This window comes from Coffea arabica, chromosome 8e (assembly GCF_036785885.1).
Source record: "Coffea arabica cultivar ET-39 chromosome 8e, Coffea Arabica ET-39 HiFi, whole genome shotgun sequence".
NCBI classification, from domain to species: Eukaryota; Viridiplantae; Streptophyta; class Magnoliopsida; order Gentianales; family Rubiaceae; genus Coffea; species Coffea arabica.
This window is the reverse complement of record NC_092324.1, coordinates 48,188,272-48,205,738: the sequence shown is the minus strand read 5'-3', so window position 1 is coordinate 48,205,738 and position 17,467 is coordinate 48,188,272. Positions and strand designations below refer to the sequence as shown.

The 17,467-nt window shown below is 37.5% G+C and overlaps 1 protein-coding gene across 2 annotated transcripts; it reads left to right on the top strand.

Annotated features, from left to right (window-relative positions):
* Window positions 1-6,576, top strand: LOC113703910 (GATA transcription factor 26). 2 transcript variants are annotated; one of them, XM_027225426.2, is made up of 8 exons: window positions 1-511; window positions 2,310-2,675; window positions 2,910-3,339; window positions 3,744-3,816; window positions 4,196-4,299; window positions 4,729-4,915; window positions 5,012-5,132; window positions 5,870-6,576. In XM_027225426.2, exons 1-8 carry the CDS (start codon window positions 472-474, stop codon window positions 6,172-6,174), a joined length of 1,626 nt encoding a protein of 541 aa, XP_027081227.1. In that variant the 5' UTR covers window positions 1-471; the 3' UTR covers window positions 6,175-6,576. The 2 variants fall into 2 exon arrangements, with proteins under 2 accessions (XP_027081227.1, XP_027081228.1); XM_027225427.2 differs by having other exon boundaries at window positions 5,873-6,373.
* The last annotated feature ends 10,891 nt before the right edge of the window (window positions 6,577-17,467 follow it).

Here is a 17,467-nt window from a genome sequence, read left to right as displayed (position 1 = left end):
ATACATAAACACAACCTTCCCCTCTTCCTTTTTTCCCATTTCACCTTCCCTTTTATCAACCCATTCATTAGATTCCTACAATCTCCAAATGGTCTTCTCTGTTTTCCATTGGGTTGTACAGATTCTGAGCTAAAAAACCCATCTTTTTACCTTTCAATTACTTGTTGAATTTTTGCTGTTTTTAGTGGTTTTTCTGGGACTTTAAGATACAGACTCCTCTGGGTCTTGTTGGGTTTTTGCTATTTTTTGCAGAACTATATTGTAGAAAAAGGCTTCATACCCAGAAGCATAAGTTCTATAACTGGCTCAAGAAGAATAATTTAAGTCATATATATTTAAAAAGTTTAATCTTTTAAAATTTTTGTTGAAAAAATTTTCTTGGGAAAACTGGTTTCTTTCTCCCTATTAAGACTCAATCCTTTTGGAAAGTTTGCTTATTTTAAAATTTAGGGAGAAAAGAAATTCACAGATATGGGAAAGCAAGGACCTTGCTATCACTGTGGTGTTACAAGTGAGTTTAATTTTTATTTTTCGTATTTTTTCAAATATATTTTCATTTAAGTTCTTCAATATTCAAGAAAAATGGGTTCTTTTTGGGATATTCTTTGTTTTCATATGGTCTATAATGGGTTTCTATGCTGAGATGAGTTTGTTTAATCTTGAGAAATGAATGCCCATATGCTAGTTCATTTTTCAAAAATACAAAAAAGATGTTTGTAATAACTGAACAATTATCGCTAGTTTGTGCTGTTAAGACTACTACTCTGTTTGTCTATGAATCTCATAATATAAAATCGTCTTTTCAATATTGAATTGGTTAAATGAAACTGGGTTTCTGTTTTCTTGTTTGTTTTGATGTTCTACTTAGCCTTATTCTCTTCTTCTTGAGTTTGTGTACTGCCCTTTGACTCTCTTGAACAATGTATTACTAGTGGAAATTTGGCTGAGAGTTGTTGTTTAGCTGTGCAATTTGTAGTCTATTGTACCCATTTCGCTACCCCAATGGCAGTTAGAAGTCTTCCTGGCTCAATTAATCTACTCTTGCCAAATGCAAATACCTGAATTTATTGAAAAGATCTGCTTGAAGCAATTGTATTTGCATTCCTTACATGATCGTTTGCTAGACTAAGTGGTCATCTTATTCACACTTGAAAGAATACAAGTAAAGAACCAGTGCCAATTTTTGCTGGTTTCAGTCCGGTTCAGTCTTCCAAACTTTACCCAAATGAAGGACAGCCTTTCCTGAACCATATGGTGTTTGATTATGATTCATAATTTCCTCCACTAATATAATCCAAGGGCACATTGCTTTTTGGTTTAGTGGCATTGTTTCTCGAAATAAGGGCTCAAATTTCTCATTCAGTCACCTTATTGATTTGTATTTCACCATTTCTTCATAAGCTATCTGATGATGACTTCACCCTCCGAACCATCTTGTTTTCTTATATGTGCACAATCCAATTCGTTCTGTGTTGCCTAAAACATATGGTACATGCAGTTCCACAATGCTTGTCTAAATGGGAGATTCCAATGCTCCATCAGCTAAACAATGATCTTTGGCACTTCTTCACTTTTAGAAACCAATTGCTTCATGCTGAGTGGTTAACAATTTTGGACAATCTTCACTTGCCTGTCATTTGCTTGTCCTAGGATTTCAGTTGTAGGGAAGTTATAATGGACTTTGTTGTGGTTGTAATTTCCAATTTATTGCAGCTTCTAGTATGATATGTCTAGTATTCAAGTTCAAAATACAACAATTTAGAACAAGTTGGACATCAGTGACTGAGAAAATTCAAGTCTATAATGCAGATGCCTGTGGGAGTCATCTTCATCCCAACCTTAGCTCCCGATATTGCTATTTTGGTCTGAGATCATTTGTCAAGTATTATTTCACTTTTCATTATCGATGATACTCCTACTATTCCTCTTTTCGTCTTCTCCTTTTGTTCTCATTCTTGAGATGGCCATTCTATGGTCACTCATGAGTTTCTTTGATATCCTATGCACTAATAAGCTCACTTTTCCAAATTTGGGGTGAACACGTTATATCAGAAGCTCATTTAGAGTAAACTTTAAAATGCTTGCCAGTCCTCTTACAACTATTTGTTTTTCTTTTGTCAGAAAGAATCTGTTACTGAGATTCCTACTAAAATTCTCTTTGTATGTATCAATTGCTCTGTTGCTTTTATGTGTACAATTCTGTTCCTGTAATTTCTTTGCGATATTTGTATGACAAATAGAGTGTGCAGTGTCAATAATCTGCTGAAAAGCATTATATACTGATCGCTTGCATTTGATCAATGCTACAGGCACCCCTCTATGGCGCAATGGGCCTCCAGAGAAGCCAGTACTGTGCAATGCATGTGGATCCCGGTGGAGAACAAAAGGGACACTCGTAAACTATACCCCTTTACATGCTAGAGCAGAACCAGATGACCTTGAGGACTATAGAAATTCTAGGGTGAAGAATATCTCTGTTAAGAATAAAGAGGCAAAGGTTCTTAAGCGGAAGCCGAATCATGAAATTGAAGTTGGAGCCTTTTCTCCTGATTATAACCATGGCTTCCGCAAAGGTTTAGATGAAGACACAAGCAACAGATCCAGTTCAGGCTCTGCTATATCTAATTCTGAGAGCTGTGCCCAATTTGGCAGTGCTGATGCAAGCGACTTGACTGGTAGGCTCACTGTATATGCATGAGTTTCATACAGAGTTTCAGCGCCTTTTGCATCAACATTCTCCATGCCTTCCCAGTAAAACCGTCAATTCTGAGTTTTCTATTTTCCTTTTCTCCTCTGAATGAAAAATATACTATTTAAGTTTGACATTGTATTGTTATTATAGCATAATTCTGCAGGATTATCTTTGCATTGAAAATGCAATTGGCTGTGAAGCATTTATATATTTTCAGGTCCAGCCCAGCCCATGGTTTGGGATTCAATGGTGCCTTCAAGGAAGAGAACCTGTGTTACTCGTGCTAAGCCGTCACCAGTTGAGAAGCTTACCAAGGATCTGTATACCATCTTACATGAACATTCTCCCTACTTCTCTGGGTCTTCTGAAGAAGATTTGCTTTTTGAGAGTGACAAACCTATGGTATCTGTTGAGATAGGACATGGAAGTGTACTCATTCGGCATCCCAGCTCAATAGCTAGAGAAGAAGAATCAGAAGCTAGCTCCCTTTCGGTTGATAACAAGCTACACCCAGTCAATGAGGCTTATTCTCGGTTGACAACCTTTTCTGTACATACTGATAACAAAGGTGTCAATCTTCCAAATCCAGGAGCAGAGAAAGTTAAGAAGCCTACTGGGCAGGGTGGGGAACAAGAGCAGATTAAATGGTAATTTGTTATATGATGTTGGTTATCAGACAGACAAAACTGCTATAACTTTAGGGGCTTAGGGACAGTTTTTAGATGAGAATATATGGCCATGTGGTATGGGATGCATTTTCTGATATTTGGCATTGGATGCCATTCGAGCTGAAGAACATATTGCCTTATAATTGAGGAGTAGAAATAGTTTGCTACGTATAATACATTTTTACCAGGAGTCACTCAAACAATACCTGGAATTTTATTTCTCTTATTCCAGAGTTTGTGAACTAGGTGTTTCTGCATTCTCTGTTGTGTAAACTTGTTAAAAACTTTGGCATGTGTGATTATATATGCTTTCTTGTCATTATGCTTTTTTTTTTCCTTACCAATTAAATTTGGTCTAACTATAGCTTGTGCTTATATTGTAGGGATAAAGATCAGCTGGAGAAACTGCAATTGCTGGGTCATCACAGTTCGCCACTATGTTATGTTGATCTGAAAGTAAGTTGCAGGGCTCTAATCTTCCATTCTTTTTGACTTGTCTTGTTCATATGGTAAAACAAATAAGAAAAAGAAAATGATGATATTATGTTTTGTCATTCAACAAGTATTCAACAGAAATTGGAACTTTTTGGTCCAGCAGACGTACTCTGTTTTTTCTTTTCAATTTTTAATTGCTTTTGAGTCTTCAGTTGCAAATTTCATAAGCTGGAGTCTTATAAAGGTCATCTTGCAGTTCAGTACTTCACTTACTTTATCAGGGTTATACAATATTCCAGGTTTATTGCTAAGCTCCAAGTCATTGGAACCATGAACCTTCTATGTTTGAACTTTGAATCATGTAGTTTGACAAGCTGGTTGTTGTCTATATCTGATGCAGGATCTTCTCAATTTTGGTGAGTTTGTGAGTTGCTTAACTAAGGAGGAGCATCAGCAGTTACTTAAATATTTACCGTCCATTGATACTTCTGGACCACCTGAGAGGTTTGTCCCACCATCCCTCTTGTTTGTCTCGAGTCACTATGAAGTCAAGAATCAAGCATGCTAACTAATGTAACCTAAAGAGAGAGAGAGGATTAACTCAAAGTATTCTGATAAGTCACATGCAGAAAGTGCTCATCATTTATGATGGGGCTCTCTGGAAATTGGAAACACACAGGAAACTGTACATCATAGATATAAGTGGACTTGATTGTTCTGAAAATTATCCGAACAGACACAAGGTGTCTTGTTGAAGTGTGGACGTTCACATAATATAATCAGCTAAACTGCTTTTAATGTCATCCTGGATCATCATCTCTGCTCTCAGTATTGGCTAAGCAAGCACATTCTCATGTCAGTTGTAAATAGTGGCATTTAAAGGATCTAACATGCATGCTTCGTCACTAAAAGGGTTGTCTTGTTTCTATACAGTCTCAGAAACATGTTTGATAGCATACAATTTGAGGAGAACCTGTCTTCCTTCCAGAAGCTGCTTGCTGAAGGTGTTTTTGACAACACACTATCGGGGGTGAAGACAGAAGATTGTAGGACTCTGAAGAAATTTGTATTGTGCAATTTGACAAAATCAAAATGGGTGGGTCAATATAATCTACTAAAGGTTTGTACATGATAATGACCTCATTTGCTATGAGTTGCACTCTTTCCCCTTAAAAATGGTATAAATTTATTGACCCTAACTATATTCTGGCTGTAGGATGTTAAATGTAGAAGTAGTATTAGCATGTCTGAAGTTGCAGGAGAATTTGATGCTGTTGCAACTGGTCATTCAGTGAATGCTAAAAGATCACGTGATGGACAATATCAGAAGTTTCCAGGTCTGCCATACTGTCTTTTTTCTATTATTACTCAACTGCTTGTGTCCTTAGAACATGTTCTCTTTGAGATCACAAAGCAGCTCATAGTTGGAGGGTGTTAGCACTGTAGTAAATTTCTGATAGATGATATGGGGTGAAAAGCCAAGCTATAGGGCTCAAGTTTCATGTCAAGTTGATCATTTCAGGGGTTGCATGTTCCTGGATGTTTCTTGTGATATTACATAGTTGCCAACTATCAGTATACAAAAAAGTTGATTACGTGGACTTTAGCCAATTAAATGTAAACATTGTTATGCACTTGGTTTTCTGTTCAATGGAGTGGGTTTTTGAGCCTTGGGCCTTGCAAAAAGGTGTCAAACCAATCTCCTTCAGAGACAAAACAAAAATTGCTTCTTATGATATCTTACTAGTCCGCTGATGTCTTTCTTACTATGCTTCTTTTTCTTGCCTTCTGAATTATGATGCAAGACAAATAAATAGAGCTTCTTAAAATATAAGGATCTGAGATAGCTGCTGGGCGGCATACGAGGAAGTTCTTATGAACATTTTGTATAAGAGGTTCACATGATTGGAATCAAAAAATTGTTTGTTTGGATTATTCGCTGTGGTAAAACAGCCAAGGGTAATAGACCTCAGAGCTAATTCAACAGGCCTAGTTTTTAACATGATCTTTTTATATTACACATGAATGTCTTGTAACCGCATTGGAATAACCTCCATTTCCATTTCCTTTTCAGCAGCAAAGACCATAATGAAGAGTCCAAAAAGAGTGATGATGAAAGCCAGCTATGAACACAGGGAGGTAACAGACAATGATGGCTCATGCTTCAGTCCGAGAAGTCTCTTTGCCCTGCCTGCTGATAATAGCTCCTTGGTGCTGGACTCTTTCAATACGGCAGAAAGTTCAGATCAGGATCTACTGCTGGATGTGCCTTCCAACAGTTCATTTCCGCAGGCAGAACTCCTGCTTCCAACTTCAAGTTTTGGTGCCCAAGCAAGCACTTGTAGTAGCTCAGGATACCCACAGCTCTTGCATCCCTAACCATAGCAGCGCGACCCTGATACAATAGCTAGGCTATTAGATGCCGTCTTGTCACTTCTTCCAAACCCAGCTGTTGTGCTTCATATGTTTTGCATGCCAACATGAAACGTGGGATCTGTTTTGAGGGTTGCTTTTCCCCTTTTCTTGGTTTTTTTGGCTCGGGCTGCTTTACCTATATCATACATGGAATTCTAGGAAATGGATATGGGTGGCTTTTTGTATAGGTTGACAGATATTGTATTATATAGCTCATAACGCCGAAGAGGTGGTAACTTAAAACTTTGAAGAGTTCCATATGCTACATAGTTGTTAAGCCTGCCATCAGTGACTGGCATATCTCTCTCTCTTGGCCGATGAGCCGAGCAATGTCATATCTTTATCTAAACGTCAATTTGCTAGCCATCACTTGAGATCTCAATGATTTGTGGGTAGGTCCTGGTTTGTGAATTAGTAATCCATTTGATACAGGGTGGTCTTTGTTAATGAACACGTCTCCAGAATTTCAAGTACTGTAAACATCATTTGAAGCTATATCTTATCCAGCTCTTTTGAGGGGAGAAATTCATTGGGTATATTCAATAACTAGTAATCATGATCAGATTGGGGGAACCGAGTCTGTGAAGATTTTTCATACGTTGTAGAGAATACTTGCTTACATACTAATCAAAAGATTAGCTGCTAGTCATATGTAAGGTCATTGTTCCTCCAGATAGAATGTCCCTATAAACTTTGAGAGAGAAGCTTCTTAAATGCTACCGGTAGAACGATGCCTACCAACATTTCGAGAAGATTTATCATTCAGCAAGTTATCCATCTGTTTTCTTCCAACTTCTGTTTGAGTGCATTTTCGTACTGGAGCTCCTGCATACAAATCATCTCTCTTCATTTAATTACTCCAGAATTTTTCAAGATCATTGAGGAAGGGCTTATCATCTAGATGTGCTTGCTTCTTGTGGTATCCAAATTCGTACTCAGATCGCTTGGGAAAAGGCATGAATAGCCCTGTGTTTGAGTTACGGACCTCCAACAATGGTTACCAACAAGGTAATGATTTTTGCTGGCCTGTGACGAACTGAGTTAAAGTAAGATCTGTTGAAGAAATGGTCATAATTCCTTATGCAGGTGTCCTTGAAGATCAAAGCAATACTGTGCCGAAATCCCACATCTTTGTTGAGGTTCAAATGTAACTGACAGTGCAGGCAGGGCTGTCTTTTGTTGGTGGGAATTGGACCAAAACTACCACATTTCCACTTCGTGTATGGAAGTTAACCATAAGTTTGATTACATCGTGTTCTGTTGGAGTTAGGTGATGAAAATTTTGATATAAACAACAGAGTATGAATCTTGCTCTTTTTCATGCGAAAATGGACCAACTTCTTGATCCATTATTTTTGAATTTTCAAGCAATTGAAAATCACTTTTGAGACAGAATAATTTATATTACACTATACAATCAATGGGTCCCCAAAATCAATCTGTCTTCCCTTAGCATGCATGACCTTTGTCTCAGACTCTCTCTCAGTAAGTACTTTAATTTGTAAACATAATCAAAAGAGATTAAGAACAAAAGAAACATAATTGCTTCAAATTTATCCATTCCTCTAAGAATTAAAAAATTGGTTTCACGGAAACCAACATGTTTAAACCTCTCAAAACTAAATCCTCATCAATAGCCCAACCTATCATTTACTTTCTAAGATTAAAAAATTGTTTCGTTTTCTTCTTACGTTTCAAGTTTCTATTCCCAAAATTCTACCATTAGAAATTTCATGTTTTCTGTGCACCTATGTTTTCATCTCATTCATTCAATTCACCCACGAAAAAACACCTCAGGGTTTCCACCTATTTAAACGCAAAAATCTAAATAATCATTCTAATAAAATAGTTTGATGACCCCTGTCCATTAAGCTTCCTTAAGGATAATATGCATCTTGGCATGATTTGGGAGGATTTTGCAATTCTTACTATATCTATCAATCCAAGACCATGGCGATTCCGATGATGAGACTCTGAAGAGTTCCCGTTCCCGTTCCAATTTTCCGAGCTTGATCCAAGCACAGGGGCACATGGAAATGGAGAAGGATAGTGAGAGTCTCATCACTGTAATAGTTTTCGGAAGGATCGTTTGAATTTGAATGGGACCGTTGGCTCCTTCCCGCCTCTTTGAGGTTAGGTAAGGGTGTACGGCCCACCCGCCACTTTCCCTTAGCAGGTGAGGCTAAAGGCAGGTATATTAAGTCAGACGGCGTCGTACGAAGGGAACTATTTGCTACTACTCTTTTCTTCTCGCCACTTACGACGAAAATACAAATCACAATGAGGAGATAAATATATCAAGCCCAAAAAAGGGAAAAAAATAATTCAGCCTTCTATTTCATTCTTAAATTACCACGTTGATGAGTTCATAAAATATTATTAATTCTATGAAAGAAAATAAATATTATTAATTCTAGAAAAATCATTCCACCTGATAAAACCACATAGGACCTAAAATAAGAGTGACAAGCTACAAATTAAATTTTCTAGTTTTTTTTTTTTGCTTAAAAAGAAACATATAATATTTGTGCTATTTTCAATATTAACCAAAACATGTTGCGTCTGAAAGGACCAGAATACGTAGGCAACACTACTAATAAAGCAGACACAGAACAAGAAGAACATATAAGACCTGAGTCGCTTCTTGCCAAAGGAAAAAGAGAAATCAAGAACACATCACTAAAGCAATTGCAGTAGCTGTTATTTCCAGAAGTGAAAACTCTTTTAACTCGTTTGTCTGTAAACAACCCATGTCAGTCTAGGCATTCATAATATAAAAGCAAAAAGAGAAGAAAACAAGAAAAGCATTTTCAGACATTTCCTCCCCTTATTCAGTAACTTACAGAGACTAGTCTGACATTGAAACAGGACAGTTGAAGTTTTAACAGGCTAATTGACATACGTTGTGAATTAGCACCTGCATATTGGACATATCAATAACAGAAATTTGAAGTCATGAAAGTAGATCATATACCAGTTGAGAAATTGCCACCGTGGTATCCCCTTCGTCATAGAGTCTTTTAAGTTACAATGCATGAAAAGATTGAGTTATATCACAATGAAAGGATTAAATCTCCAAAGTCACCAAAATTACCTTTTATGCAGAACTGTTAAAGTTAAAGCAATAACAAGAGGTTCTTCTAGCAAACCACCAATTACACCAAGATAGCTTGACAAAACACTAATGAGAAGTTACTTCTTGTTTCTGACTACAAATAAACCGAGTGTAGAAGGTCATCCTTGTGCCAATCAAAATCCCAAAGCACTGAACTTGAACCTCACTTTAAATGACAGATGATACATTCAACAGAACAACTCACATTAACATTAGTCCAACTACAAATTTCTATTCAACTACACATCTAAAAGTTTCAAATGCATGCTCTTTTCAAGTAGTAAGCATAGACTTCAAATCCATCTAGGCTGCGGAAAGGTCATACCCTTCCTCTTTGCTGCCTCCAAGAAATCTACATCTTCACTTGCATCATTCGCCTTTCCCAAAACAACTGCCACAGTATCCAAAAGCTCCTTCCAAGGTGGATTTTTCACATCCGACTTACCAACCCTCGGCTTTCCTCCCACATCATCACCCTTCTCCCTCAATGATAATGGCAATTCACGCCTTCTTTGAACAACTTCCTTTGAGCACTGATTCCCATCATCGCCACTACCATGGTACCTGAACTGCTCAATTTTGCCTATGTTCCTACAAGCTACGACTTTTTCACTACTTCTCTGCACCTCATCATTCCTATTGTTCCTATTCCCTTCCTCAGATGCCTCAACCACCAAATCTCCATTTACCAACGAACTTTTGTTACCGCCATCTAAACCAACATCCCTCTCCTTCCCTGGATCATCAACACCACTTTTACCCGTGTACTTGAACTTTTCAATTTCTTCTATGTTCTTACCACCAGAAACCCCCTCACCCTCCCGCAGCTCATCATTCCCATTCTCCCAGTGCCCTTCCTCAAATCCCTCCACCACCAGACCTCCATTTATCATCACATAATTTTCACCGTTATCTAAATCACCACCCTCCTCCTGCTCCCCCGAATTACCAACACCACCATCGTGACCACAGTAAACCTTCTCCATTTCTCTCTCACTATCATTCTGACCATCAGATATCTCCTCAACATTTTTCTGCATTTCAACATTTTGACGAGCCCCATCAATTCCCACAGATTCGTCACCCGAATCTAGATCAATTACAATTTTATCCTCATCAAGCCCTATCCCCTCATCATTCTCATCCACATCCAAATAAAAAGGCACCTGCTCATCGAGACCATCAACCTTCTCTGTAATTTCTGTCTCATCAATACATACAGTTTGCCTCTCCGAATCCCAATTCTCCTCCCAAACCCTACTTTTCTTCGACACGGGTTCATCTAATTCACCCTCAAAACCCCTAAATTTCTTCGATTCCCTCTCAATTCCTTCGATTTCCTCAACTTCTCCTTCCAATTCCTCCGTCTCCATAAGCCCTAGACTTTCCCCTCTTGCTCCTAATACAAAACTAGCCTCATTCTCACCACAACCAGCATCAATTGCCACCATCCCGACATCATCCGAGCCGTCAACTCTCTCATCAACGGTTGTCATGGGTGTAGCAAGTTTCTGGGGTTCTTCTTGCGAGGATGAGGCGGATATATTATGGTGCTCAGGAGGGGTTTGGAATTCTTCATTTTCTTGAGGATTACTATCGTAAATCGAAGCCCTGTCGTCATCCCCATCCTCGCCATCGGTTTCGGGAGGGGAGACCATAATAATTCCCGGAGGCTCCGACGCCGGAGGGTTTGGGGAATATTGTGACGGCAAAGAATCGACGGCGTCAGGGAACTTCTCGGATTCTAGAGCAAAAGGGCAGTTCTGTAATTTCAGTTCCTGGGAGGAAGTGATTTGGCAGAGCTTGATGAGCGAGCCAAAGGGGTCTTCTGCTCCTCGTCTTTCCATTTCTGCAACTAGAGCACTCTGTGTGTTGTACTTTTACGGTTCATTTTGGGAGCTTAAAGCCAATATTCTCCCGCCATTGGAATTTGGAGTTTCATTTGTCTTGGTATGTTCCAACTTCATTTGTATTGTAGGCTGTAGCTTCTTCTAGAGTGATTTGAAAAATAAAACCAGCATATTTTCATATGAATTTAATTGCATTTCAGCAATTATAGGGTAAGTTTTTTGGGTCTATCTTGCATTTCTCTAGGTTTTTCTTAACCATTTTTTGCCATGTAAAATTATCTGATCGACAGTTCAATCGGTTCGGTCGATTTTCTGTTACACTATATGATCGACAGTTCAATATTTGAAAGGTTATTTTTCATCAAAAAATCTTTACGTTTTTTCGTAAATATATTTTTTAATTATCTTTTTACCTCAGATATATCAAATTGTTACAATATATTTTTTACAAAAACTTCAAAAAAATTGCATGGACGGTTACTTTTGTGTTGGAAATGTTTTAATTGGTGGTGCCATCGTAAAAGGATTTAATTAGATACAAAATTTAAGTTAAAGAGGCAAATTGGGATAAAACAAAGTTAAGTGACTAAATCGACATAAGTAAAATGTTGAAGGACTAAATCGCTATTTTCCCTTTCGGCAATTACAGGGGAAGTTTATCGGGTCCTTATTCCAAAAATGTAGCCCACATATCTGATGCTGCAACTGCCAACCAAGTACTACTACTTTTCTTATTTTTTTTTCATGTAATCCTTATATCTCATTTTAGATTTCATATCTACCTGAAATTTATGCAATGTCTATTTTTGTGTCATTTCACCTTTTAAAAATAACAATTTAGCTCTAAATTGTTTAAAATTTCAAAATTTCTTACTACATTCTGTATTTCTATCTAAAAAATGTTATTACAATTATACAATTTATATTGTAGCTTTATTTTTATATAAACTTTTCAAACTTTATTCATAAATTCACAAATTTTTTCATTTTTAATATTATTACAATTTCATGTTTTAGCACAGTTAGTTCTTTTTTAGTTTGTAATGGTCTATATAATAATAAAAAAACATATTAATTAATTATGCCATAGGTCAATAATGACTTAATTACAGTTAGTCCAATGGTTAACCTAGTAAGATTTCCGGTTCATTGAATGGTTTGGATTTTAAAATCTTGATCACTTGTGCCATAGAAAATAAGAAATTTTTTTTTAAACTTTGGGTGCAATTTCAGCCAAATATGCACATAAACTATTGGGTAAACACTTTTTAGGCTTCCAAAATCATAACACTAATGAATTAGCAATTGAATTCTAACTAATCGGACTTACCACTAAGAAGGGAGTGTTTGATAAGTGCATATGAGGGGCAAAAATAGGTGTCAAACTCAATGGTATCCATTTCTACTGCTTCGTAGTTCACTATAGAAATGATTAGGAATTCCGTTGTGTAATAATCTATTTAAGTTCATTTGGGCAGGGGGTAGCAAACCGTTCGAGATACTAAACAGCTACAGAAACCTTACATTCAAAGAAAAGATGGTCCATAAATTCCTTACCTCCTCTACAGGGTACACAAACAAATAGTCTAAATAAACATTCTTAGTCCTTCATCCTCTTCCTAGCGTATAGCCGTCTTCCGCACAGCATCCAAATTATACCAAGGCATTGGACCAACCTGCCTAATTGCCTTCAAGGTGGATTGTACAGTAAACTCTCCACTAGTGCTAGATAACAACAGAGTGGAAACCTGCTTATCTGCTAAAGGAATAGATTCACATGATGTGAGTTACTTCAAGTTCTTAACTTCAATAGTGCATTTCCTTCCTCCTGGCAAATTCCACTCATTCCCTTGAATACACTTAGCCACAGAATTAGAGAGGGATAATCCAAAGCATCTAAGCAAGTTTCCAGTAAAGTGCAGATATAATGGCCCTACTGGATGCCATCAATCATACCAAAAAATTGTGTGTTAGTTCTATTTCCAATCACCCTCTTCACAAGAGGAAGGGCCAGATGTCTTGTCTTGGGCAGTTTTCTCCACACCAATGAACAGTTAGCAAGCACTGAAACTGCCCATAGAGATTTTTGTTTAAGCTGAAACATGTGTATTCACTTGAGCCAAAGAGTGTCCTTCTTAGCATTTAGATTCCATAGAAGCTTAAGAACAAGACAAGTATTCCAAAGTGCCAAGTCATGCACACCCAAACCCCCTTTTTCGAAGGTTTACACATATCTTTCCAACTCACTCTAACCCCATAATGACTCTTTATTTCACCAGTCCAATGAAAAGAAGACATAATGCATGCTTTCAACCTTTCTAATCACAGGTTTAAGCAAAATAAAGGCAGGGGACTGGTATATCTGAACATCACAAATTTAGTAAGCTGCAAACGGCCACTGTAACTAAGCTTCTTGTTTGCCCAGCCATTCACTTTCCGCTGCAGTGTAGCAAACAAAGGCATATAGTCCTTGCAAGACAGGTTTAGGCAAAATATTGTAATAACAAAAACCTATATATATAGTGGGAGAGCTACTAATACAATCTAGCCTACATCCTAAGGTCGGAATAGCAAGAGTATCAACGAGTTTAATCAAGCATCAAAATCAAAATTCAATATAAAAGGTGTGGTCGAGCTCGAGACAAGTTTGCTCAGACAATTGATTGAGTTAGAGTCTTTACTCGAGATTAGATCAAGCTCGAGCTGAGTGAAAGAAATAATTTGTCTAAAATGAAATAGATATTTAAGTAATGTAACAGAAAAATTAAAAAAAATTTAACATGTATACAGAGATGAATAAACATATGCTTGTTGAGCTTTAGAAAAAAAAATATTAGCATGCTCGAGTGTAGCTTATTATGTTAACAAGTATGCTTGAGCTCTTTTTGACCGAATTCCTTGCTAGCAATTCGATTTGTTTGTAACCCTATATAGTGCAACAAAAATACCCAGAATATGACCTCCTAAATTAGCTGAGTCAACTAGCCGATTCATATTTATCCTTTAGTTACTACCATATGTTAGCATAATGTGAAATGTTGAGGTGATTTTAACAATTGTTATGCATGGCTTTTAAAGCTTTTTTTTTTAAGTGTAAGTTTTTTTAAAGTAGTTGAGTGAATATGGGAAATTCCTTCATTTTTGCAAAAAGAATAGGATCATAATAAAGATGACAAGGTAAGTCATTGATTATAGATTATTACTAATTGATATGATACTAGGAATCTTCTTATATGCATCTATAAATATTCCAGCAACAAAAGGGAGAGAATCCTACATTATAACCAAGAAAATAGATAAGGCCGAAATTCGAATTCTTTGCCTTATCTATGCTTCAATACATGACTTTGGCAGTACAGAAATAGGGAAAGCAACTAAGAGGAAATTTTGATTGGAGCTCAAAAGCTTGAAGAACAACAGAAACTTTAGAAGCCTCGATGAAAGTTTAAATTATTATTTCTAAATCACTTTTCTAAATTATACTCCACCAAAATAGATTAGAGAGCCCTTGACAAGCTCATATGAAACCTTGAATCATTATTTCTAGATCAAACTAAATTATTCTACATGTGATGATTAGAGTTTGAACAAAAAGGGAGAAATATCATATCATGTTTATAAAAAGTTATAGTACTTTGAAGATTGGAAATACAAAAGTATAAATTCTTGAAGTGCCTGTTTGAATTGGGTGCTTTTAATGTGGTTTTAGATAGAATTATGTTGATTTTTTTAAAAATAAAAAATCATACCCAAATGTGATATTTCTAGAATACTTTTGGGGTAATTTTTAAATAGTTCAATTTTGCCCTAAATTGATTGAACGAAAAATATCGAACTGGGCTGTGAGCAATGAGAGATTAGGGAGACTTGGCAGTTCAAATTATTCTCCTAAGTTTGCTATGTAGAATACACAATGTAGTTGTATCTACAATGTTAAAACCATTTTTTCTTTTAAATTAAATCGACATCAGTGTTTAATTTAGATAAGTCCAATACTTTTGGTAATAGTCACCACTATCAATATAATATTTCATTCTTTAGGATGTCAATATAATTTGACAAAATTTGAGTTTGTATCTAAATATATAGAGGAAATTTAGAGGGATGTAGGAGGCAATATAACAAAACAAAGCAATTCTATACAGTTCTGGGGTCCAACTGCAAAACTAAAAACTTTGAAAGCTTTAAAGCCTATTACTTATCTAAGTTCATCAAACGTGACGGAGAGCAATTGCCCACCCTTAAGATTATCTGGCTCCGTCCTTCCTCTAAGTTTTTTCTCAATTTTCAAATCCTCAAAATTTCATCATGGATACTATTGGCATCATCTTTTTTTTTTCTTACATTAGTTATAAATATTATGTATTTATGTCATCTTTTTGTCACAATGAAAAAGAATACATACCTCACCTAGAATATTATGTTATTTTATAATTACAGTGGATTTATCACAATAGTCATAGATGAAAGGTGATGATCTTCATTGCAAATTTGCTTTATCATACTATTTGGGTAATTGTTGCCAGCATCTCAAGTCCAAATTTTAGAAGAATTTCTCCCAATATTTCCACAAATTAATTTTGAATCGGACACAAATCGAATACCCATATAGCTAATCCAGTAAATTCGAATATCCAAATATGCGAATATTTGTTCGGATAACAAATTTTCTGATCTGCAAAATGTAGACTGGATCAATATTTTAGCTGGGGAATTAGATATCCAATTAGTGTGCACTCCTATCTAACTTTTTTTTTTTTTTTTTTTTATCGATTGGTACTTATCTACCTTATACCTGTTCCTACTCTACTTTAGTCTATTCTAAAGGGAGGGTCCAATTTGACCTACCGAGAAATCGACGAGAACTGAACCATTATCTAATCAGATGAATGCATTATGAAGAGGTGATTTTTGATCGGACTAGTAGCCTCGAATTGCTGGTGGGTGCTCCTGTCCAGAGAATCCACTTAATCCGGATCACCTGCTTAGATTATAAGAAAAGGGGTTGGGTCCCCCGGTGTAGCTCCGAAACTTAAGTTAGTTCGGAATGAGATATCAATGTATGAGACTTGCTGGAAGTTTCTTTGTCACTTTACCAGAGATCCGTCCCCCTTTTCAGTGGAAGGTCCTAGTATTTATAGGGGACAATTTGGAGGGAGGGACTGTAGGTCCAGGTCCCTATACATCTGATGGAGACAGCGTATCGCATGGATTTGACTACCCTGTGCAGGAGGCAGTGTGTCAGAACAGTTATCAGAGTCAGACATCACTAGTGTGTCAGAGGTCACCAGTGTGTCAGGGGTCATATCCCTCGCTGTTTGGCCGCGAGGTCCTTGGTCATGACTTCGGTTGTGATTGGCCAGAAGATAACCCGAGGTGACAACTACGGCGGGATCACCTCGGTTATCAATATGTGATTTGAAGCTGAGGTGGCTACAGCGTGAGTACCACAATTCCGAAGCGAAAAATGGCCTCATCTTATGCGAGTCGAGATGACCATCCTCACTAAACCCCCCAAGCCTCGGGAAGAGAGATGCGTTCACTGCTTTCCGAGGCTTGCAGGTGGTTACAGAGAGCGAACTGCGATAATGACACGTCATCGTGTGTGGATGGGACTGGAAGGAAGATGATGCGATGGTCAGCAGCTTTAATGAAAAGTCTATAGGTAGACGCGAAATCACCGGTCAGATGAGCAGCGTCTTCATAAATGAGGAGAGAGTGTGTCCTCTCGAGAATCTCAAGGATACCGTCCTTTCAGTTTCCTACCGCTTGCCTATAAATAAGGGGGTCCCTTTCACCCTTTCACTTTTTGTCGCAAAAGTTTTTAATCACCTGAGAACAAATCTTCTCTAGATTTTCACCTCGGCAACCCCCAAAATTCCGACTTCCTTTAAGAGTAAGTTTATCACTCCTTCTCTTTTACTTATGGCTAGAATAGCCCGCACACATAAGGAGATGGTGAGGACAAGATTCACCGAAACGGAGAGGCCCGACCCCTCCGAGGAGAGAACTGTCTCCGAGCCCAGAGGAGAAACTGTCGAAGCGTCTAATCAGGCCGGGACACCCCAAGCACAGAGCGAAGAAGAAATCGAAGTCCTCTACAATGACGACCTTTGCAACGAAATACCAAGGGACGAGGGCGTGCAAGAGCCAGCCACCCCTCTAGACTTACATCCATTGACTACGGCCAGGTCCCCATGTTTAGCAGTATCATGGGTCAGACATTGATAGCCGAGCTGGTTCGCAAGTACCCTTGGCGGAGAAACTACAGCATTTATCCACCTCGGTCGGA

Excerpts from the sequence above, each read along its gene's own strand:
- LOC113703910 (XM_027225426.2), top strand. The coding sequence starts at position 472 with ATGGGAAAGCAAGGACCTTGCTATCACTGTGGTGTTACAA. Across the intron at positions 3,340-3,743 it reads GAACAAGAGCAGATTAAATG|GGATAAAGATCAGCTGGAGA; the intron begins GTAATTTGTTAT and ends CTTATATTGTAG. Across the intron at positions 5,133-5,869 it reads ACAATATCAGAAGTTTCCAG|CAGCAAAGACCATAATGAAG; the intron begins GTCTGCCATACT and ends TTTCCTTTTCAG.